At 44.2% G+C, this 18,478-nt stretch overlaps 1 protein-coding gene across 8 annotated transcripts in view; it reads left to right on the top strand.

Moving 5' to 3' along the window:
- The window catches only part of LOC122552210 (KN motif and ankyrin repeat domain-containing protein 2-like), a 156,684-nt gene that overhangs the window by 91,635 nt on the left and 46,571 nt on the right, over positions 1-18,478 (top strand). For 5 of the 8 annotated variants that reach the window (XM_043694832.1, XM_043694827.1, XM_043694826.1 and 2 more), the window contains one exon: positions 13,621-13,710. In XM_043694832.1, the coding sequence (XP_043550767.1) occupies positions 13,674-13,710 (37 nt within the window). In that variant the 5' untranslated portion in view covers positions 13,621-13,673. Of the gene's footprint in view, positions 1-742; positions 762-8,278; positions 8,533-13,620; positions 13,711-18,478 lie in introns of those variants that run through there. The other 3 variants (XM_043694833.1, XM_043694825.1, XM_043694829.1) reach the window with 3 other exon arrangements.

The raw sequence follows: 18,478 nt of genomic DNA, 5'->3' as shown, positions 1-18,478 counted from the left end.
TACTCCAGGTGTGGTCTCACCAGGGCCCTGTACAGCTGCAGAAAGAACCTCTTTGCTTCTAAACTTTTATAAGGTCACCCCTCAGCCTCCTGCACTCCAGTGGAAAATAGTCCCAGTCTATCCAATGTCTCCTTATAACTCAAAACCTCTATTCCTGGCAACATCCTGGTAAACTCTTCTGAACCCTCTCCAGTTTAATAATGTCCTTCCTATAACAGGGCAACCAGAATTGGACACTACTCCAAAAGAGGTCTCACCAATGTCCATCCCAACGTAACATTCCCAACTCCTATACTCAAAGTGAGACAATGTAGGAAGCCTAGTGTGAATGGGATCATCTCCCAGTCAATGTTGGCTTTGTGAGGAAGAGTTTGAGAGGTGGGGGTTTGAGAGAGGACAAGAGGGGAGAAAACATCAGCTAAAGGAATGAATAAAAATAATAGCAGGAAGGTCTACAGAGGGCTAATGAGACCAGAGTTTTTAAAAAAGACATCAAAGTGCTCTCTTTGGGAGTGAAATCTCAGCTTCAGTCAATATTAAACTGAAGAGTGTAAACAGACTGTCACATGATGCAGAATGTCAGTCTCATTTGCTGTAAAGCATTTACTGCCTGTAAGTGAGAGTGACCCAGTGTGGGAGGGAGGAGATGTATCAAAGCCTCACCATCTCAGCCAGACTTTGTCACACACACTCAGGTCGGTGAGAGATTGAACAGCTGACATGATAACTTAATACCAGGCCAGCGACTGCAGGGTGCGGAGGTGAGAATGGTTCTTTGCTGCAGGTCCTGATTGTGTATCTGTTTGACTGTGTGACTGTCTGTCTCTGTGTGTCTGTGTGTGTTTCTTCTATGTTTGTGTGTGTTCAGCTGTATTTTATATCAGAAAGTCTCTGTGTGAGTCTGGGTATCTATGTTTTGGTGTAGGCATCTCTATCTGTCTGTTCATATGTTTATCTGTGTGTCAGCTTGTATCTGTGTATATCTGAATATGTTTCTGTCTGTGTGTTGGCGTGTATGCCTTTTTATTCATACATTATGTTTGTAATTTGAGTATGTGATTTGCTGTATGAGTATTTCTGTCTTTGTTTATGAATGTGTGTCTCAGTGTGTGAGAATATGTGGTTGTCTGCGTATGTGTGTCAGACTGTATGTCTGTGATAGTCTGAAAATGTGTGTCTGTCGCTGTTAGTCAACATGTATATGTGTACATGCACATGTGTGTCTGTGTAAGTGAATATGTGTGTCTGTGTGTCAGTCCACATGTGTGTACATGAACGTGTTTGTGTGATGAGCATGTGTATCCATGTGTGGGTACATATGTGTGTACGTGAACATGCGTGTCTCTGGAAGTGAACATGTATGCCTGTGTGTAAGTGAATGTGTATCTGTGTGTCAGTCCATGTTTGTACGTGAACATGTGTGTAAATGAATGTGTCAGTGAGCATGTGTACACAAATGTGTGTGTCAGTATGTACATAGAAGTGTGTCTCTGTGTTTACGTGAATGTGTCTATATGCAAATGTGTGTGTCAGTGTCTATGTGAACATGTGCCTGTGTGTCAGTGAACATGTGTGTCATTATGTCTGTGTGTGTAAGTGAACGTGTGTGTGTGTTAGTGAGCATGTGTATCTGTATAAGTGAACATGTGTCTCTGTGTGCGTATAAGTGACCATGTGTCTGTGTGTAAGTGAAAGTGTGTGTGTATATGAACATGTCTGTTTGTCTCTGTGCTGATGCTTGTCTGTGTGTGTTTGCTTATAAGTCAGTGCTACCATAAACAAACACTGGGCTCTACATTTTGAAGAATGTGATGATACTCAGATCTGATGTAGTGAACAAGTTTTAAGCCTGTTTTATAAAATGCAAATCTAAAATTTGTTGCATATTTTCATTATTAAGAGCTCAAAACTGTGCCATTTGGCCCAACTATTCGAAGCTAGTGTTCCTGCTGCACCAAATCCTCCTGCCACCCTGCTTCACCCTCACAGCAGATCCTATTCTCCCTCATGTTTATCTTATCCCTGCAGTCACCTCAACTACTCCCTGAGACATTGAGTTTCACATTCTCCAGATAAAGAGTTTTCTGCTGAATTCCCTCCTGAATTTATTAGTGACCATCATATATTTTTAGCTACAACGTCTTGTCTCCCGCACAAGTAGAAACATCTTGTCTGTGTCGAGTCTGTTATATCCCTTCATAAAGACTTCAATTAGTTCACTCCCACGACTTCTCCCTTTTGTGGTACCAGCCCCAATCTATTCCATCTTTTCTGATAGTTAACCCCTTGGTTCTGGTATCCTAATCTTATTTTCATCCTTCTCCGTGTCTGGACAATAATAGCAAGATGAGGACTCTGCTTTGTTGGTGCTTTGTGCAATGATTTATTGTCTGACTCCCTCACACATTATGAGTAATTCTGAAAGTCACAATATCAGGGAAAGCCTGACTGAAGTAAGGGTCTGGTAAATGACAGCTTTCTCCCCACCCCCTCTTTCGAAAAAGAAACACACGCAGTCAGATTGCCAGAATTGACCCTGTAGTAAATAGACTGCAAGAGCTTGTCATCTGAGAGAGCATTAATCACACTCGCTGTGGGCAAATCAGCAACAAGGTTACGTATGACAGGTCACACATACTTTAATCAAATTGAAATTCTCTCAAGAGAATTACTCAACGTACAAACAGATATTTGGACATTCCCAAAGTATTTGGTAAATAGAGAGCCCCACAGGAACTGAAAGACCTTCACATTCCCAACTTCCTGGAGGCAAGGCCTTTCTGCCTGAATCCTTTCCACAGGATAAATGGCTGTAGGAAAAGGCCATTCGGCCCAACAAGTCCCTGCTGGTGTTTATTCTCCTTTTTGAATCTCCTTCTATTCCCACCATCTGTAAAAAAAAAATAGAAAATGGGAGTAGGCCAATTAGCCTACTTGGCTATTCAACCGTATAGAGGTTTATAAAACCACCAGGGATGTGGATAGGTAAATAGGCACGGTCTTTTCCCTGGCATGGGGGAGTCCAGAACTAGAGGCCATAGGTTTAAGGTCAGAGGGGAAAGATTTAGAAGGGACCTAGGGGCAACCTTTTCATGCAGAGGGTGGTGTGTGTATAGAACGAGCTGCCAGAGGAAGTGGTGCAGGCTGGTACAATTACAACGTTTAAAAGGCCTCTGGATGGGTATATGAATAGGAAGGGGTTAGAGGCATATGGGCCAAATGCTGGCAATTGGGACTAGGTCAGATGAAGATGGTCGGCATGGGTGAGTTGGACCGAAGGATCTGTTTCCGTGCTGTACAGCTCGGAGTCTATAACACGATCATGGCTGATCCGCTCAATGCCACATTCCCGCTCACCCCTTATAAACCTGGATATCTTTAGCCTCTGGAATTCTTGTTTATTTCTTTCTTAAATTTTATTCAGTGATTTCACCTCCACACCCTTCTGTGGTGGAGAAGTCAGCACTCTCAAAGAAGAAATTTGTCCTCCTCTTAATCCAACACGAGTCTGACCCGCTATCCTGAGGCTGTGACTGATTGTTCTGGACCCCCTCAGACGGGGGAATCGTCCCTTCATACAGTCTGTCCGACTCGGTCAAAAGTTCAAATCAGATTCCCTCTCATTCTTCCAAATTCCAGTGAATACAGGGCTGGTTCACCCAGTCTCTTCTCACAAAAAAAAACTATTATCCCTGGTATCAGTTTGGGGAGTCTTTACTGCACTCCCTCTATGGCAAGTACATCTTTTCCGAGTTAAGAAGAACACACCTGTACACCCAATCCTACGTGTGGCCTTACCAAGACTTTGTAATTCAGCAGTTCCTGCTACTATACTCAAACCTTTTGTAATGTCTAAAATATATAAAACACACGATCTGCCTTCCTGTCTGCTTGCTGGACCTGCAGACATTGCTTTCAGTGACCAGGTCCCTTTGTATATCATCCTTTCCCAGTCTGCCACCATTTAAATAATATGCTGCCAGTTTTTTGTACCATAGTGGACGACTGCACATCCAAACCTGTCACACTGTATCTGCCATGCATTGCCCATCCTCACAAACTGTCTAAAGTGCTCTGAGGCCTGTTTAAAGGCTCCTCACTACTCTTGCTCCCACCTCATTTTGTGTTGTCAGCAAACTTGGAACTTGATTCCCTCATCCAAATCATTGATAGCTAGAGACCTCGCTCTGATTCCTGCTGTACCCCACCAGTCAGTGCCTGTCACCCTGAAAATGACCCATTTATTCCTCTTCCCTGCCTGCGACCCAACTCTCAATCCAAACCAATATGTCACCACAAGTCCCACATGCTTTGATGTTTAACTTCTTATGTGGGATTTTTTTCAAATCTTTTTACTCCATTTTCTTTCTCATCTACTCATCTAATTTTCTTCAGAAAGTGTCTGATTCACTTCATCCTGCCTTGTTCCCTGACCCATGGAAAATGTGTGCCACGCACACACAGGAGTCTGTCGTGTATGCATTAGCCAAAAGAAAATGCCATCCAGCTTAATCGTAGTTTTCAGCTCTTGGCCCACATCCCAGCATATTACAACACATGCACATCCAAATTGTGGAGGAATGTTGTCAGGAGCATTGATAGGCAGATGTCAGTGCAGGTCAGTCTGTCCTCTAAATAATAGCACCAAAGCCCCCTCGGATGTCTGGCTTCAATGAGCATCACCAGAGATGGCAAGCGAATGAGTTGCCCATGTTGCTTATAGTACACAATCTTCTTAAGGGAAGAGAAGTTAGAAATATAGAAACAAGGATTAGGAATATGCCATTCGGCCCTTCGAGCCTGTTATGCACTTCATGGCTTATTCTTTATCTTAATGCCCTATTCTCACTTTCTCTCCATACCCCTTTGAGGCTTCTAAAATCACTTTCTGGAATATATTCCATGACCCAACCTTCTGTGGTAGAGAATGCCACAGATTCACCACCCTCAGAGTGAAGACATGTTTCCTGTTATCAGTCCTAGATGGCCTACTCTGTATCCGAAGACTAAATGATCCCAGGATCAAGACTCCGAACCTGTAGAAATATCCTCTCTACATTCGGTCCACCTAACCCTGTTAGAATTTTATACATTCCAAACAGATCCACTCCTATCCATCTAAACCCTGGAATACAGGCCCAGTAGGGAGATATAACCATGCATGCAGCGTTACCACGGCTCTGTATGACTGTAGCAAGACATTCCTACTTCTGAACTCAATACATTAATACATCTACAGGTGCCTTACAGGAGCATAATCAGCTGTTTAACATTGAGCCACAGGAGGAGATGTTTGGAAAAGTAACCAAAAACTTTCAGAAAGCAGTAGATTTAAAGCAATGTCTGGAACGAGAGAGAGGGTGACAGGTTTAGGGAGTGACGTAGCTCATTTGAAAGTGGAGCCAAAATGAAATTCAAAACTGAAACTGAAGAGTTGTGAAATGTTGTACCTGCCACACGGTGTCTGTAAACTCTTACTGTGAGCAAAGAACTTCGAGACGACTCTTATAAACAATAATATTCGTTTATTGACCACAATTAATATTAGAACAATAAAGTATACTGTAAACTAACGATGAACACTACAAACTATCTTATACTTTAACTTACCTTTGTGTGATAGTATACCACCACACTAGAACTTGGCCAGGCTCCACATAGTGATGTCTTCTTCATCTTCCGACGGTCTTGCAGGTGTCTTCTCTTTCGGTGGCTATTCTCGAGTTTCCACCCTGAGTGGGGTTTAGTGGCCATTCTTATCCTTCCAAGTCTTTGCACTCTTTTGGGAGGGTTTTGAGGATCTGCCAGTAGATAGATCAGGTTCAGTTGCCCTGATCGATCAGCCTCAGCCAGATGTTAGGCGAAAATGAGTACTGCAGATGCTAGAGATCAGAGTCAAGATTAGATTGATGCTGGAAAAGCACAGCAGGTCAGGCAGTATCCGAGGAACAGGAATATCGACGTTTCGGGCAAAAGCCCTTCATCAGGAATAACTTGATGCTCCCAATTGTTCTGAGGGCGACATTCCATTGTCCCATTCAAATCCACCTTCAGGTCTGTATTGTAGGTTCTGCAGCTGTCAAGTTTGTTTGCAAACCATCTATGGGTAGCTGCAGACTGTCTGGATTCTGTAGCGTGTGGATTGACACAAGCACTTTAGGCAGCATCTGAGGAGCAGGAGAGTCAGCGTTTCGAGCATAAGCCCTCCCTGATGAAGTTGGATGCTGCTTTTCCAGCGCCACACTTTTCGACTCCGATCTCCAGCATCTGCGATCCTCACCTTCTCACAGTCACTTCAGTCAAGACTGGCTTCCACATCCTAGCATGCTTTAATTTATGGCCTTTACTTTATCGAAGTTCATCATAAATCAATTATTTTGGGCAGCCTGTCTGGCCACAGAAAGCTCAGAGGTCAAAAGTCAGAGAGCAGAGAACCCCCGAGGTTCCAGGTTGAGAAAATGTCTGTAGGTTAAGGCTATGGAGGGATTTTAACCAAAGGATGAAAATGTTTTACTTGAGGGGGTACTTCCCAAATGGCCAACAAAGGAACCTTCAAACAGAACTGTAACGTTGCTGAGCAGCAGTTAGTCTGTGCCCTGCTCCATACCTCTGACCCTTGCCCATTACCCTGTGCCCAGTAGGTAATGTTCCTGATGGCATCTCCATCACTTAACACTTGTTTTTGCAGGAAAAAAGGCATGATTTAAAAAGATGTCCCAAGATTGAAACTCTGTGTAAAGTCTACACTTCCAGGCTGGGAAGCCTAGGCCTGTGTACTGCACTGATCAGAGAGTAATGACCCCCGTTCCGTTCTGAGTTAACACAAAGGCTGGATTCCCCTGTGGTCACCATTTCCTCTCTGCCCTGCTGTTTACCTCATACTCAGTGTGCGAACTTATTTTTTTAAAGTTCCTCACAGATGATGTTAAATCATTGGATGACATAGCACAGAAAGAGCTTTCGGCCCATCATTCCCATACTGGCTCACTAGCAGAGCTACGCAAGTAATTCCAATTCTCTAGCAGGGCTCTTATGGCATTGTGATACTTCTAAGGCAGAAAATCAATGTTTGATATGGAGGTGTGTTATAACCTGTCCAAGCAAGTCAATTCAACATAATGCAATTATGTACCTCAGGTAAACACCACAAAGCTTGGCAGATTTAATTAGTTCTTTAACCTGACAGGTCAGGAATCCATGTTCTCCCATGAGATCTATAGTCCAGGCTAACATAAAGTAGAATCCCTACAATGTGAAAGCAGGCCATTCAGCCCATCAAGTCCACATTGACCATCCAAAGAGATATCCACGCCCCCATTTTCCATGGCCAGTCCAACTAACCTACACACCTTTGGACTGTGGGAGAAAGCTGGAGCACCCGGAGGAAACTCACGCAGACATGGGGAGAATGTGCAAACCCCACACAGACAGTCATCCCGTGGGTGGAATTGAAACCGGGTCCCTGGCGCTGTGAGGCAACAGTGCTCACCACTGAGCCACCATCCTGCCCATTGATGTGCTGCGTTGGTCAGAGCACCATCTTCCAGGAGAAATATTAAACAAAAGTTAATTAAAAACTGAAAGTAGCAGAGATGTGCTGAAGGTGACACTGGTGCCAGGGATGCCAGTCTGTTCTGGGATATCCCAACAGTGACAAGTTGTTCTGGATTCAGCGAGTGATAGAATGGGGTTAGAATCAGACAAGTTAATGAGGCGAGTTTAGTGAGATGTGGATAGATTACTTTCTCAGCCTCAGCAAGAGAAATCCTCAGTGAAACTCAACGAAACTGACTCTTAACCCAAAAAACAATGGCTGTTTTAGCCCAGAGTTAACCGTTTGACTCTAATATAGCTCTTGTTCAGAATAAAAACCATTACTGGATTTGAAATGTTAACTCTTTCTGTCTCCACATATGCAGTCAGACCTACTAAGTTACTCCTACATGAGATATTTTACAAATCAGCCTGTTCAGAGATGTTACTATACACCACTTGAGCAGGTGAGACCAGGCCTCCTAGCTCAGAGATTGGGGCATTGCCACTGTACCAAAAGAGCCCCCTTTGCTTTTCTTAAACAGAGACCAGTCTGCTGGTTGCAATGAGGGCTATTAAACACCAGGCCCAACAATAACTTCAATTAAAAGTTGATGGCACGGGTGTAAGATGGACCGATATCTCTCATCTTCCACCAGTAACAAGACCAGTTTCAATAACCCCACCCTCAACAGCTTATCTCTACAGCAAATGCTTGACAGTTGTGAGTGTTGATCTCAGGAAAGAGCTATCTCTGAATATTGGTTAACGGGAATGGAATGCAGCCAGAAACGGCGGTTTTGGACGGCCGCTCTTACTAGGCCGGGATCTCGTCCTCAATGCCAAGTGCACTGGTGTTGATGCCAGACAAAGACGGTTGTAAAGTAGGGAAATTCAACGCTTCAGAGACAAGAAACTCCGGTCTGGGCAGCAGTTTGGCAAGCTTCCATACACCCACACAGCTGATTGGCTGCTCTTGAAATTGTGGCGCTGATGTAGGTAATTTGAGGGTTAATGTCCCTGTGGGAAGCATTGTTACAAAGTGCCGAACAAAATGAGAATGTTTGTCCTTTTCCCAAACCCAGTGTGTGTACAGGTTGCGACATGCTGAGTTTGCTCCCACATACTTTCGGTGTTGTGTTTTGGTGACTTAGGAAATCTTTCACTGTATTTGTTTTGTAAAACCACACGTGACAATAAATTGCTATTCTATTCACTTGTGTAACGGAAAATGAGTGTGAGCAAAAAGACCAGGATTTTGACTCATTTCCCTTAATGAACTGAGTTGTGTTCAGTTTCTAATCAATCACAGTGTGAAGAGACCTTCATCCTGTATTGTACTCTCAGCAATACGTATCTGTCCTGGGAGTGTTTGATGGGCACAATACAGAGGGAGCTTTACTCTCAGTCTAACCCTGTGTTGTACCTATTCCTGGGAGTGTTTGATGAGGACAGCTTTGAGGGAACTTTATATTTGGTTTAAAAGAGCAGAGGGAGATTTAGTTTCAGGTTAAAAGAGTAAAAGAAGCTTCATTTTGTGTGTCACCCTGTGCTGTACTTGTCTTGTACGTATATGATGGGCATAATGTGGAGGAAACTTTATATCTAACCTGTGCTGTACCTGTCCTGAGAGTATTTGGTGAGCCCAGTGAAGAGAAGATTTTATTGTGTAGCCAACCTGTGCTGTACCTGTCTTGGATGTTTTTAATGAGAACTGTGTCAAGAGAGTTTTAATGTCAATTTAAAAGAATACATGGACATTTACTTTCTGTTTAAAAGTGTAAAGAGAACTATACTCTGTAAATAACTCCGTGCTGTCCTTGTCCTTGGAGTGTTTGATGCGGACAGCGTAGAGGGGGCTTTACCCTGTATCTAGCCCCATGCTGTCCCTGTCCTGGGAATGTTTGATGGGGGCAGTGTAGAGGGCGCTTTATCTTGTATCTAACCTCGTGCTGTCCCTGTCCTCGGAATGTTTGATGGGAACAGTGTACAGGGAGCTTTACTCTGTATCTAACCCCGTGATGTCTCTGTCCTGGGAGTGTTTGATGGAGACAGTGTAGAGGGAGCTTTACTCTGTATCTAACCCGTACTGTCCCTGTCCTGGGAATGTTTGATGGGGGACCATGTAGAGAGAGCCTTACTCTGTATCTAACCCGTACTGTCCCTGTCCTGGGAGTGTTTGATGGAGGACCGTGTAGAGAGAGCCTTACTCTGTATCTAACCCCATGCTGTCTCTGTCCTGGGAGTGTTTGATGGAGACAGTGTAGAGGGAGTTTTACTGTGCATCTAACCCATACTGTCCCTGTCCTGGGAGTGTTTGATGGGGACATTGTAGAGGGAGCTTTACTCTGTATCTTACCCCGTGCTGTATCTATCCTGGGAGTGTTTGGTGGGGGAGAGTGTGGAGGGGGCTTTATCCTGTATCTAAGCCTGTGCTGTCCCTGGCCTGGGAGTGTTTGATGGGGGAGAGTGTGGAGGGGGCTTTACCCTGTATCTAAGCCTGTGCTGTCCCTGGCCTGGGAGTGTTTGATGGGGAAGAGTGTGGAGGGGGCTTTACCCTGTATCTAAGCCTGTGCTGTCCCTGGCCTGGGAGTGTTTGGGGACAGTGTAGAGGGAGCTTTCATCTGTATCTAAGCCCTTGCTGACCCTGTCCTGGGATTATTTAATAGGGGAGAGTGTAGGGAGAGCTTTACTCTGTATCTAATCCCACACTGTCCCAGTCCTGGGAGTGTTTGATGGGGGAGAGTGCAGAGAGACATGTACTTTCTGTTTAAAAGAGTAGAGGAATTTTACTTTGTATCTGAAGCCCTTTATATTGGCTTTGTAAATGCGACTGATGTTGATGCCAAGCATCAAGTGGCGATGAGCCAGGATCTAGTTCTGTCATTGCGGCCGTCAGAAAATTCCTGCTGTTGGTCACAGGGTCTGAAGCTCAATTTGGACTCAACTCTGACTGACCCATCAAAGCATTCAGCCTGTCACTATTATTTCGACACCATCAGTACACAGTTAGTGTGGAGAACAGCCTTACTGACGTGATCGCCACACTAGAAAAATGATCATCTTCGGCCCAAGCTATGTCTTGTCTAGTCTCCACATCCATTCCTTGTCTTTTTCAGATTCAATTCAGATTCAATTCAACTTACTAAAATTTATTTGATGTCTTTTTCCACCTGCTAATGATCCTTGTGTATGTACCATGGATTCCTGTCCCACATAACTTATCATTTAGCTGTGATCTGTTGATGGGATGTAGAGCACTTGGGAAAAGGACCATGAGTATAATTACCAACATTAACCAGTTGGGCTGAATGGCCTGTTCCTATTCTGTACATGCCATGTGAATGTTAACAGGATAATAGTGGCTGTAAGACTGGATTATAAAATGCAGAGACCCTGATTTCCAATCCTACATGAACTGGAATTTGGTAATTTGGTCCATTTGCAGTTTGATGTCAGGGATGGAGAAAGATTGTGAAAATCCAACTGAGGTCTTCAGGTGACAGCGCTTTCCTGCCACTTTCTTGTCATCCCTTAGTCTACGTCTTGTCCTTTCCCATGTGTTTCTCTCAATGTCCTGAGCTCCACTAAAGAAGAGAGGTAACTGTGACCTTGGCCCAGCTCCCCATGTACCACGTGCATTAAATATAACAGAATGGGACACTCAGAGGGTTAGATGTCCCACATTGTGGGAATTCAGACTGCCCTGAGAGAGTAAATGGAACCATCGGTTCTGTAGTATGGTTAAGCACCGCCTCAATTTTAAAATTCTTGTTCTTGTGCTCAAAGCCCTCCACTGCCTTGTCCTTCTCTGCCATCTGACTCAGGAACACTAGCCTCTGAAACACCTCCAATCCTGGCCTCCTGTATGCATGTCCCCGTATTCACTTGCTTCACCGCTGGTGTCGGTACCTTCAGTAGACCAAGTCCTAAACTCTGCAATGTCCTCCCTATTCTCACCTCCTTATGGTGTACCCCATTGTCCAGGTATTTGGTGATCTGCAGTAATACCTCCATGTGAGAATGTGTCAGATTCTGTTTGATAATGCTCCTGTGGAACGCCTTGGATCATCTTCACAAAATCGTACAGTACAGAAGAGGCTCTTCAGCCCATTGAGTCGGCACTGACATGCTACACTCAACCTACACCAGTACACTTTGGCAGCACTTCGCCCATGGCCTTGAACATTATGCTCATCCAAGAACCTTCTTGCCTTAAGTACTCTCCCAGGCTGTGCATTCCCAACTCCCACCACCCTCTGAGTCAAAATATTGTTTGAATCCCCTCTAAACCTCCTGACCTTCATCTTAAAATTATGCCCCCTTGCTGTTCGCCCTTCAACAAAGATGCTTCCTATCCACCCTATCCATGCCCCTCATAATCTTGTATACCTTCCTCCTCCAACCTTCTCTGCTGTAAAGAAAACAGCCCCAGCTTACCCCGTCACCATCCCGAAAGGTTAACTCTGATTTCTTGCCACAGATGCTGGCAGACCTGCTGAGTTTTTCCAGCAATTTCTGTTTTGGTTTCTGAGCTTATCCAGCCTCTCTTCATAACTAGACCATCCCAGGCAACACCCTGGTAAATCTTCTCTGCAGTAACTATTAACTTTAATTAATTTTATTAACTTAATGATGCTACAAAACAGTACTATATAAATGCATGTTGTTGTTTTATTGTTTCTGCTTGTGTTAAAATGTCCTGAGCTACCTGTTAAATGAGCTGGTTATAATGGATGTTTTCAGGTCACTCATACGCAGGACTAAGTTCTGAATCAAACTGCAGGCCTAGAACTGTCTGATTATGTCACATCAACACAAGTGACACCTCTCAGATAGGAACGAACATCCCCATTCACTTGAAAAGAGATCACCAGCTGTATTATCATGTACGTTTTGGGTGGTGTAGAAACAGAGAGAATGTCTCCTGTCAGAGGGAAGGTCATTGCTAAAGGCCACCCATATAAGGTAGTCCCTTCAAAATCCACCAGGAAACTTGGAAGAAATTCTTCTTTATCCAAAGAGTTGTGAGAAGGTGGAACTTGCACTGACAGAGTGAACACAAGATGAATATTATAGGTGCATTTATGGGAAACACATGGGGAAGAAGGACAGGGAAGGCTGTGCTGTTAAATGAGGAAAAAGTTAGGAAGAGGCCTGGCTTGAGCTTAATCACCATCATTGAATAGATGGGTTGAATGGCCTGTTGCTGCACTGTATACTCCATGTGAAGCCTCCCCATTTGGATTAGCTGCTGAGCCCTGTGTCACTGAGCAGCAAGCTCCCAGTACACCCTGCCCCACATGGGGAGATTAGAGTGGTGCTGGAAAAGCACAGCAGGTCAGGCAGCATCCAAGGAGCAGGAAAATTGATGTTTCGGGCAAAAGCCCTTATCAGGAATGAAGGGCTTATTCCTAGTCTCATTCCTGATGAAGGACTCCTGCCCGAAATGTCGATTTTCCTGCTTCTCAGATGCTGCCTGACCTGCTGTCCTTTTCCAGCACCACTCTAATCTTGACTCTAATCTCTAGCATCCGCAGTCCTCACTTTCACCACACAGGGAGATGTCAATTGGTAGTTGGCACTGAGGGTCACATGTATCAATGACAACAACTGAAAATGAGGATTGATGGAAAGAAAACGTGCATTTCTATATCAGCTTTTGCAACCCTGGATGCTTTACACTAATTAAGTATTTTTGAAGTGTAGGAAAGCTGGTAGCCAGTTTGCACACAGCAAGATCCCACTAATAGCAATAATGACAATGACCAGATAGTTTGATATTGGCGCTGTCAGCCAAGGCTCAGATATTGGCCAGGCCACAGAGCAGAATTCCCTTCCTCTTCCCCACAGCAGGATCTTTTATGTCCAGAGAGGGCCTTAGTTTAACGTTCCATCCCAAAGATGGATCTGACAGCACAGTGCCCCCTCAGTATCGCACTGGGAGTCACAGGACAGACTATGTCTCTAGTGTAGTTCTCAAACTCAAAACAGTCTTACTGCTGAGCTCCTGTTAAGAAATGGACCCTGTGTTCTGACTTACCTGTTTCCTGTAACATTCTGATTTCTTTATATTCTTGAACGCAGGCTCCCGTGTGACAACCTAATCTCCTAGCAACCGAAGAAGATCAGAAGTCAAGATGGCGGAGGTGCTCCAAATGAAAACAAGCTTCCCTGGTAAGTATAATGCATCACTGGCACCCCTTAAAGTCACCACTCATAACCAACTTGACATAAATCTGAGTTTGTTCAGTCTAGTGTAAGGGACAGCTCTAATTTAACCTATCAACTATGAACCCAAGGCCATTCTACCCAGAGAATGGGATTAACGTTGTCTCCACACCATGTCTGTAACCATAAATTCATGTAATCCTTTGGATGTTTTCCTGTAAGTTACAGTCAAGCCTAACTCTGTTAGTGAGTGATTCAGTTAAGATCAGACCCTATAGGTGATCATACAAAATGTCTTCAAAATATTTTCACAATAAAAAAAGTAACACACATAACACAAATTATTCAGTGTCTTTTTCTTTAAATTGACTGCATCAGATGTCTTTCCATAATTTACAGCACAAAGTCACTATCATTTCAATAGACAATAGGCAGCAGGTGCAGGAGTAGGCCATTCGGCCCTTTGAGCCAGCACCACCATTCATTATAATAACGGCTGATTATCCACAATCAGTACCCTGTTCCTATCTTATCCCCATAACCCTTGATTCCACTATCTTTAAGAGCTCTATCCCTCTCTTTCTTGAAAGTATCCAGAGACGTGGCCTCCACTGCCTTCTGAGGCAGAGCATTCCATATATCCACCACTCTCTGGGTGAAGAACTTTCTCCTCATACTCTGTTCTAAATGGCCTACCCCTTATTTTTAAACTGTGTCCTCTGGTTCTGGACTCACCCATCGGCGGAAACATGCTTCCTGCCTCCAGAGTGTCCAATCCTTTAATTTGGATTATGAATGGTCCGTAAGGTTCAGAATGCATGCATTTTGCATGTTTGTCCAGGTTAAATGGTATTGCATTGAATGGAGCAGATTTATTCCACATTAAGTGAAGCTGATCTAGCTCTCTGGCTCCATAACTAAGAACTGACCATGATGTTGAGTCCCATGGTCCACAAGGCCCCATACTCATTCCCTGGTGGTAATTGAACAGTGATCTCAGCAGCCTTAGGCTATGATCAGCCTGTGTCCTCAGTCCTACTTGAGTTGAAACTTTATTGCTGGAACAGCACAGCAGGTCAGGCAGCATCCAGGGAACAGGAGATTCGACGTTTCGGGCACAGGCCCTTCTTCAGCCTGTGCCCGAAACGTCGAATCTCCTGTTCCCTGGATGCTGCCTGACCTGCTGTGCTGTTCCAGCAATAAAGTTTCAACTTTGATCTCCAGCATCTGCAGACCTCACTTTCTCCTCAGTCCTACTCACTACCAGTGAGCCCCACAGTGTGTGGACATTGGTTCAGGATGGGATTAGGCTGTAATCCTCTCTGGCCAGTGCTAGTTCTCTATTAAGAGATAATAGCTGAGTCTTCAAGGATGGAAAAGTGATTGCCACATCTAGCATGTTGTATCCATTAGCACCTTTCAGAACGTTATGGGTAAAAATATCATAGAATCCTACAGAGTGAAGCCTTCGGGGCTAGCAGCACCAAGGTCCCAGGTTCAGTTCCACCCTTGGGTGACTGTCTGTGTGGAATTTGCACGTTCTCCCCAGATAGTTTCCTCCCACAGTCCAAAGATATGCAGGTTAGGTGGATTGGCCGTGCTACATTACCTATATTGTCCAGGTGGGTTAGCCATGGGGTATGCAGGGTTATGAGGATGGGTCTGGGTGGGATGCTCTTTGGAGTGTTAGTGTGGACTTGATGGGCTGAATGGCCTGCTTCCACACTGAAGGCATTCTATGATTTGGCATATCATGTTTGCTACTGGCACTTTAGAAAAATGATCCAATTGGTCCTATTTCCTTGCTATTACCCAAGGCTCCCCAGATCCCCTTTCAGAGTTTAAACTGGATCAGCTTCCCCCACCTTTCAGGTATGGAATTCCATATCTCAGCTCCTTGCTGTATATAATACATCCTCCTCCTCCTCTCTCCTGCTTCTTCTGCCAATGACCCCTTTCTTTGATCATCCTACCAGTTTCTCCTCACTTACTTTATTGAAATCCCTTTAGAACCAGAGAATTGTTACAACACTGAAGGAGTTTGTGTGAGCCATCGTATCTGCACAAACTCCCTGAATGAACATCATGACTCTGTGTCATTCTTTTTCTGATAATATGCACATTGTTTTTATTTAAATAGTCAATAATGATAAAATAATCGTGAACTCTTCTGTTAAATCTTCTCTTAAACTCTGCGGTAAGGAAATCAACCCCAGCTCTCTTGCAGTTTCACCTACTTGAAAATTTTTAAACTGGGTTTAACCTTCTCTCTACTCTTTCCAAGCACTTAGTATCATAGAATGGTTACTCCAAAGACAGTGGCCTTTTCAATTGCGTCTGTGCTCACTCTTTGGAAGAGCTACTTAGCAAGTAAGTTTGCTTTCTATCTCACAGCCCTGCAAATCTTTTCTCTTGAGAAAACAATCCAATTCCTTGTTGCAAACCGTGATTGAATCTGCTTCCAGTCCCCTGTCAGGCCGTGTATTCCATTTCCGAACCTCTCACTGCCTGGAAAGGTTTCTCCTCAAGTTGCACTTACTTCTTTTACCAATCAGTGTCTGCTTGTTTTTGAGATTCTGCCACCGGGAACAATTTCTCCCCATTTTCTCTATCCTCACCCCTCATGAGATTGAACACCTCTAACAAATCTCCTCTTCTCCTCTGAGGAAACAAGATTGACAGGCCCAGCTTCTCCGATTGAAGCCTCTCACCTTAGAATCACTCTCATAAATGTTTCTGCACCCAACACATTCCAATACATCCACATTTCCAATGTGTTCTCATTCTGCATAAAGTCTGGTGCCCAGAATTGAATGCAATGCTCCAATTGTGACTTGGGCAGTGATTTGTAAAGGTTCACCATAACCTAGGAGCAAATTATTTCAGAGGTTGGAATCTGTACTGAAAAGAACAAATGCTGGAGATCACAGCAGGTCAGACAACGTCCATGGAGAGAGAGCAAGCTAATGTTTTGAGTCGAGATGGTTCTTCATCAGAGCACCATAACCTTCTTGCTCATGTATTCTGTGCATCTATTTATAAAGCCTTGACATCATTCTTAAAATGTACTGGCCAGAATTGGACTCAGTTGCTTCAATGCGTTTCATTCGTAAGCTGGGCAGACAGGTTGAGGGCCAACTTGTAAATCCATCCAGTACACACCAGTGACAGGCGGTAAGAGTGGGAGAAATTCCTGGTCAGCCATATAATGGAAAGAATATTGAAACCTCTAGCATCACTATCCATAGATCCAGACGCCAACATGTGTGTAAAAGAGCATGTAGCCACATGGAGCAACATGGACTCCCTCAGTGAACTGTATCACAGCACCACCACAATGTGGGTTTCATTGCAACCTTATTTGCCCCAATATTCTTGCTTGGTGGCCTTTCTTGGAAATGTTTGACCCCTTCCCATCTGTTCGTAGGTGTGTTTCTGTGTTCCAATCAAACCCACTCTTCATTTTGAAACCAGCATTGCATTAGGAAGTAATGTGCTTCTCCCTCTTATTGAAAGTCAACTTCTCCTGCTGCTTAATACTGCCTTATTTCACAATCCTGGTGGAATCGCATCTGGAAGGGCCTCTCTATGTATTCTTGCAGTGCTGAGTATGGTATACAGTGCACGTGAAGGAGACAATATTTAGGAGAAATCTTTCCTGCGCCAAATCATGCACTGCCATCAATTTCCCATTTACTGTCAACTCCGGGATTGGCCTAAGGATGTAAATCTCCACAGGTCTTTGCTCTCAGTGGGTGGTCCTCCAACCCCCTGGATGCTAGCACCAGTCCCGTGACCGTCTGTCAACAGGATGAGTTGTTCTGTTTGGTTGGTGCAAACACTCGTGAACTCAGTTCATGGCTGAGAGGGAGAGTGGAATTTGGACAGTCAGATTCAGGCGTCTGCATTGTATCTCCCAGCAAGAGTGGTATCTGAAAGGCAAGGGGAATTGTTGGACTCCTGCATCCAGAGACATGCCAATGTAAGGTACACATTCAAAATGTCTGTCGCTGCATCGGAAATAACATAGTAGGCAAGGTGTCAGCCTGTGCAGCCAAAAGGTTTTACTGTTTGGATCAGTCCCAGTTACACTAAAACACCTTTAATCCTGAGAGTGAAAATGTTCAGTGCTTCAGAGAAGCAGGGAGAATGTTTCTCACTGAATACTTACTGATACAGGAAAGAGTTTAAATTAATAATCTGCTAAATTCCTGCAACTGCATAGAAATTTCTGATCGGTAAATAAAGAGTTAGCGGGTGCCTCTAATTTTTAACATAACAGTATTCATACAGTCTCTGTCTCTCTCTCTCTCTGCGTCTCTGTCTCTTTATACTTTCTTCTGAACATGTAGGAGGGCACATTGTCATGAGGAGTTCTTTCAGCTGACGATACAGTGCCTATCAGAGATGGGTAGAAATCACTGTGGAAGGACAGGAGGCCATTTGGCCCTTCGTGTCAATGATGACACGTGAATTCCCACTTTCAGCCTGACTCTTACAGTGACCCATAGGGAGGAGGGCGTTAATTGAGACTGCACCTACCTCAAAGTTCCTTCAGACTCGAAGCATGAGGAAATTGTGGCACTAAAGCAAAAACAGAGACGGCAGATGCTGACAATCTACAGTTGAAAATGCCAGAGGTACTCTGGCAGTATCTGTGGATGGAGGGACAGAATATACATTTCAGCCTTTAATCACATATTAGAAATGTAATCAAACTTGAGCAAGTGACTGGGGACAGTGTGTGGGGGTGACAGTGTGTGTGGGGGGACAG

This window comes from Chiloscyllium plagiosum, chromosome 8, assembly GCF_004010195.1.
Source record: "Chiloscyllium plagiosum isolate BGI_BamShark_2017 chromosome 8, ASM401019v2, whole genome shotgun sequence".
NCBI classification, from domain to species: domain Eukaryota; kingdom Metazoa; phylum Chordata; class Chondrichthyes; order Orectolobiformes; family Hemiscylliidae; genus Chiloscyllium; species Chiloscyllium plagiosum.
The sequence above is the reverse complement of the archived record's forward strand: the minus strand, read 5'-3'. Positions and strand labels throughout refer to the sequence as shown.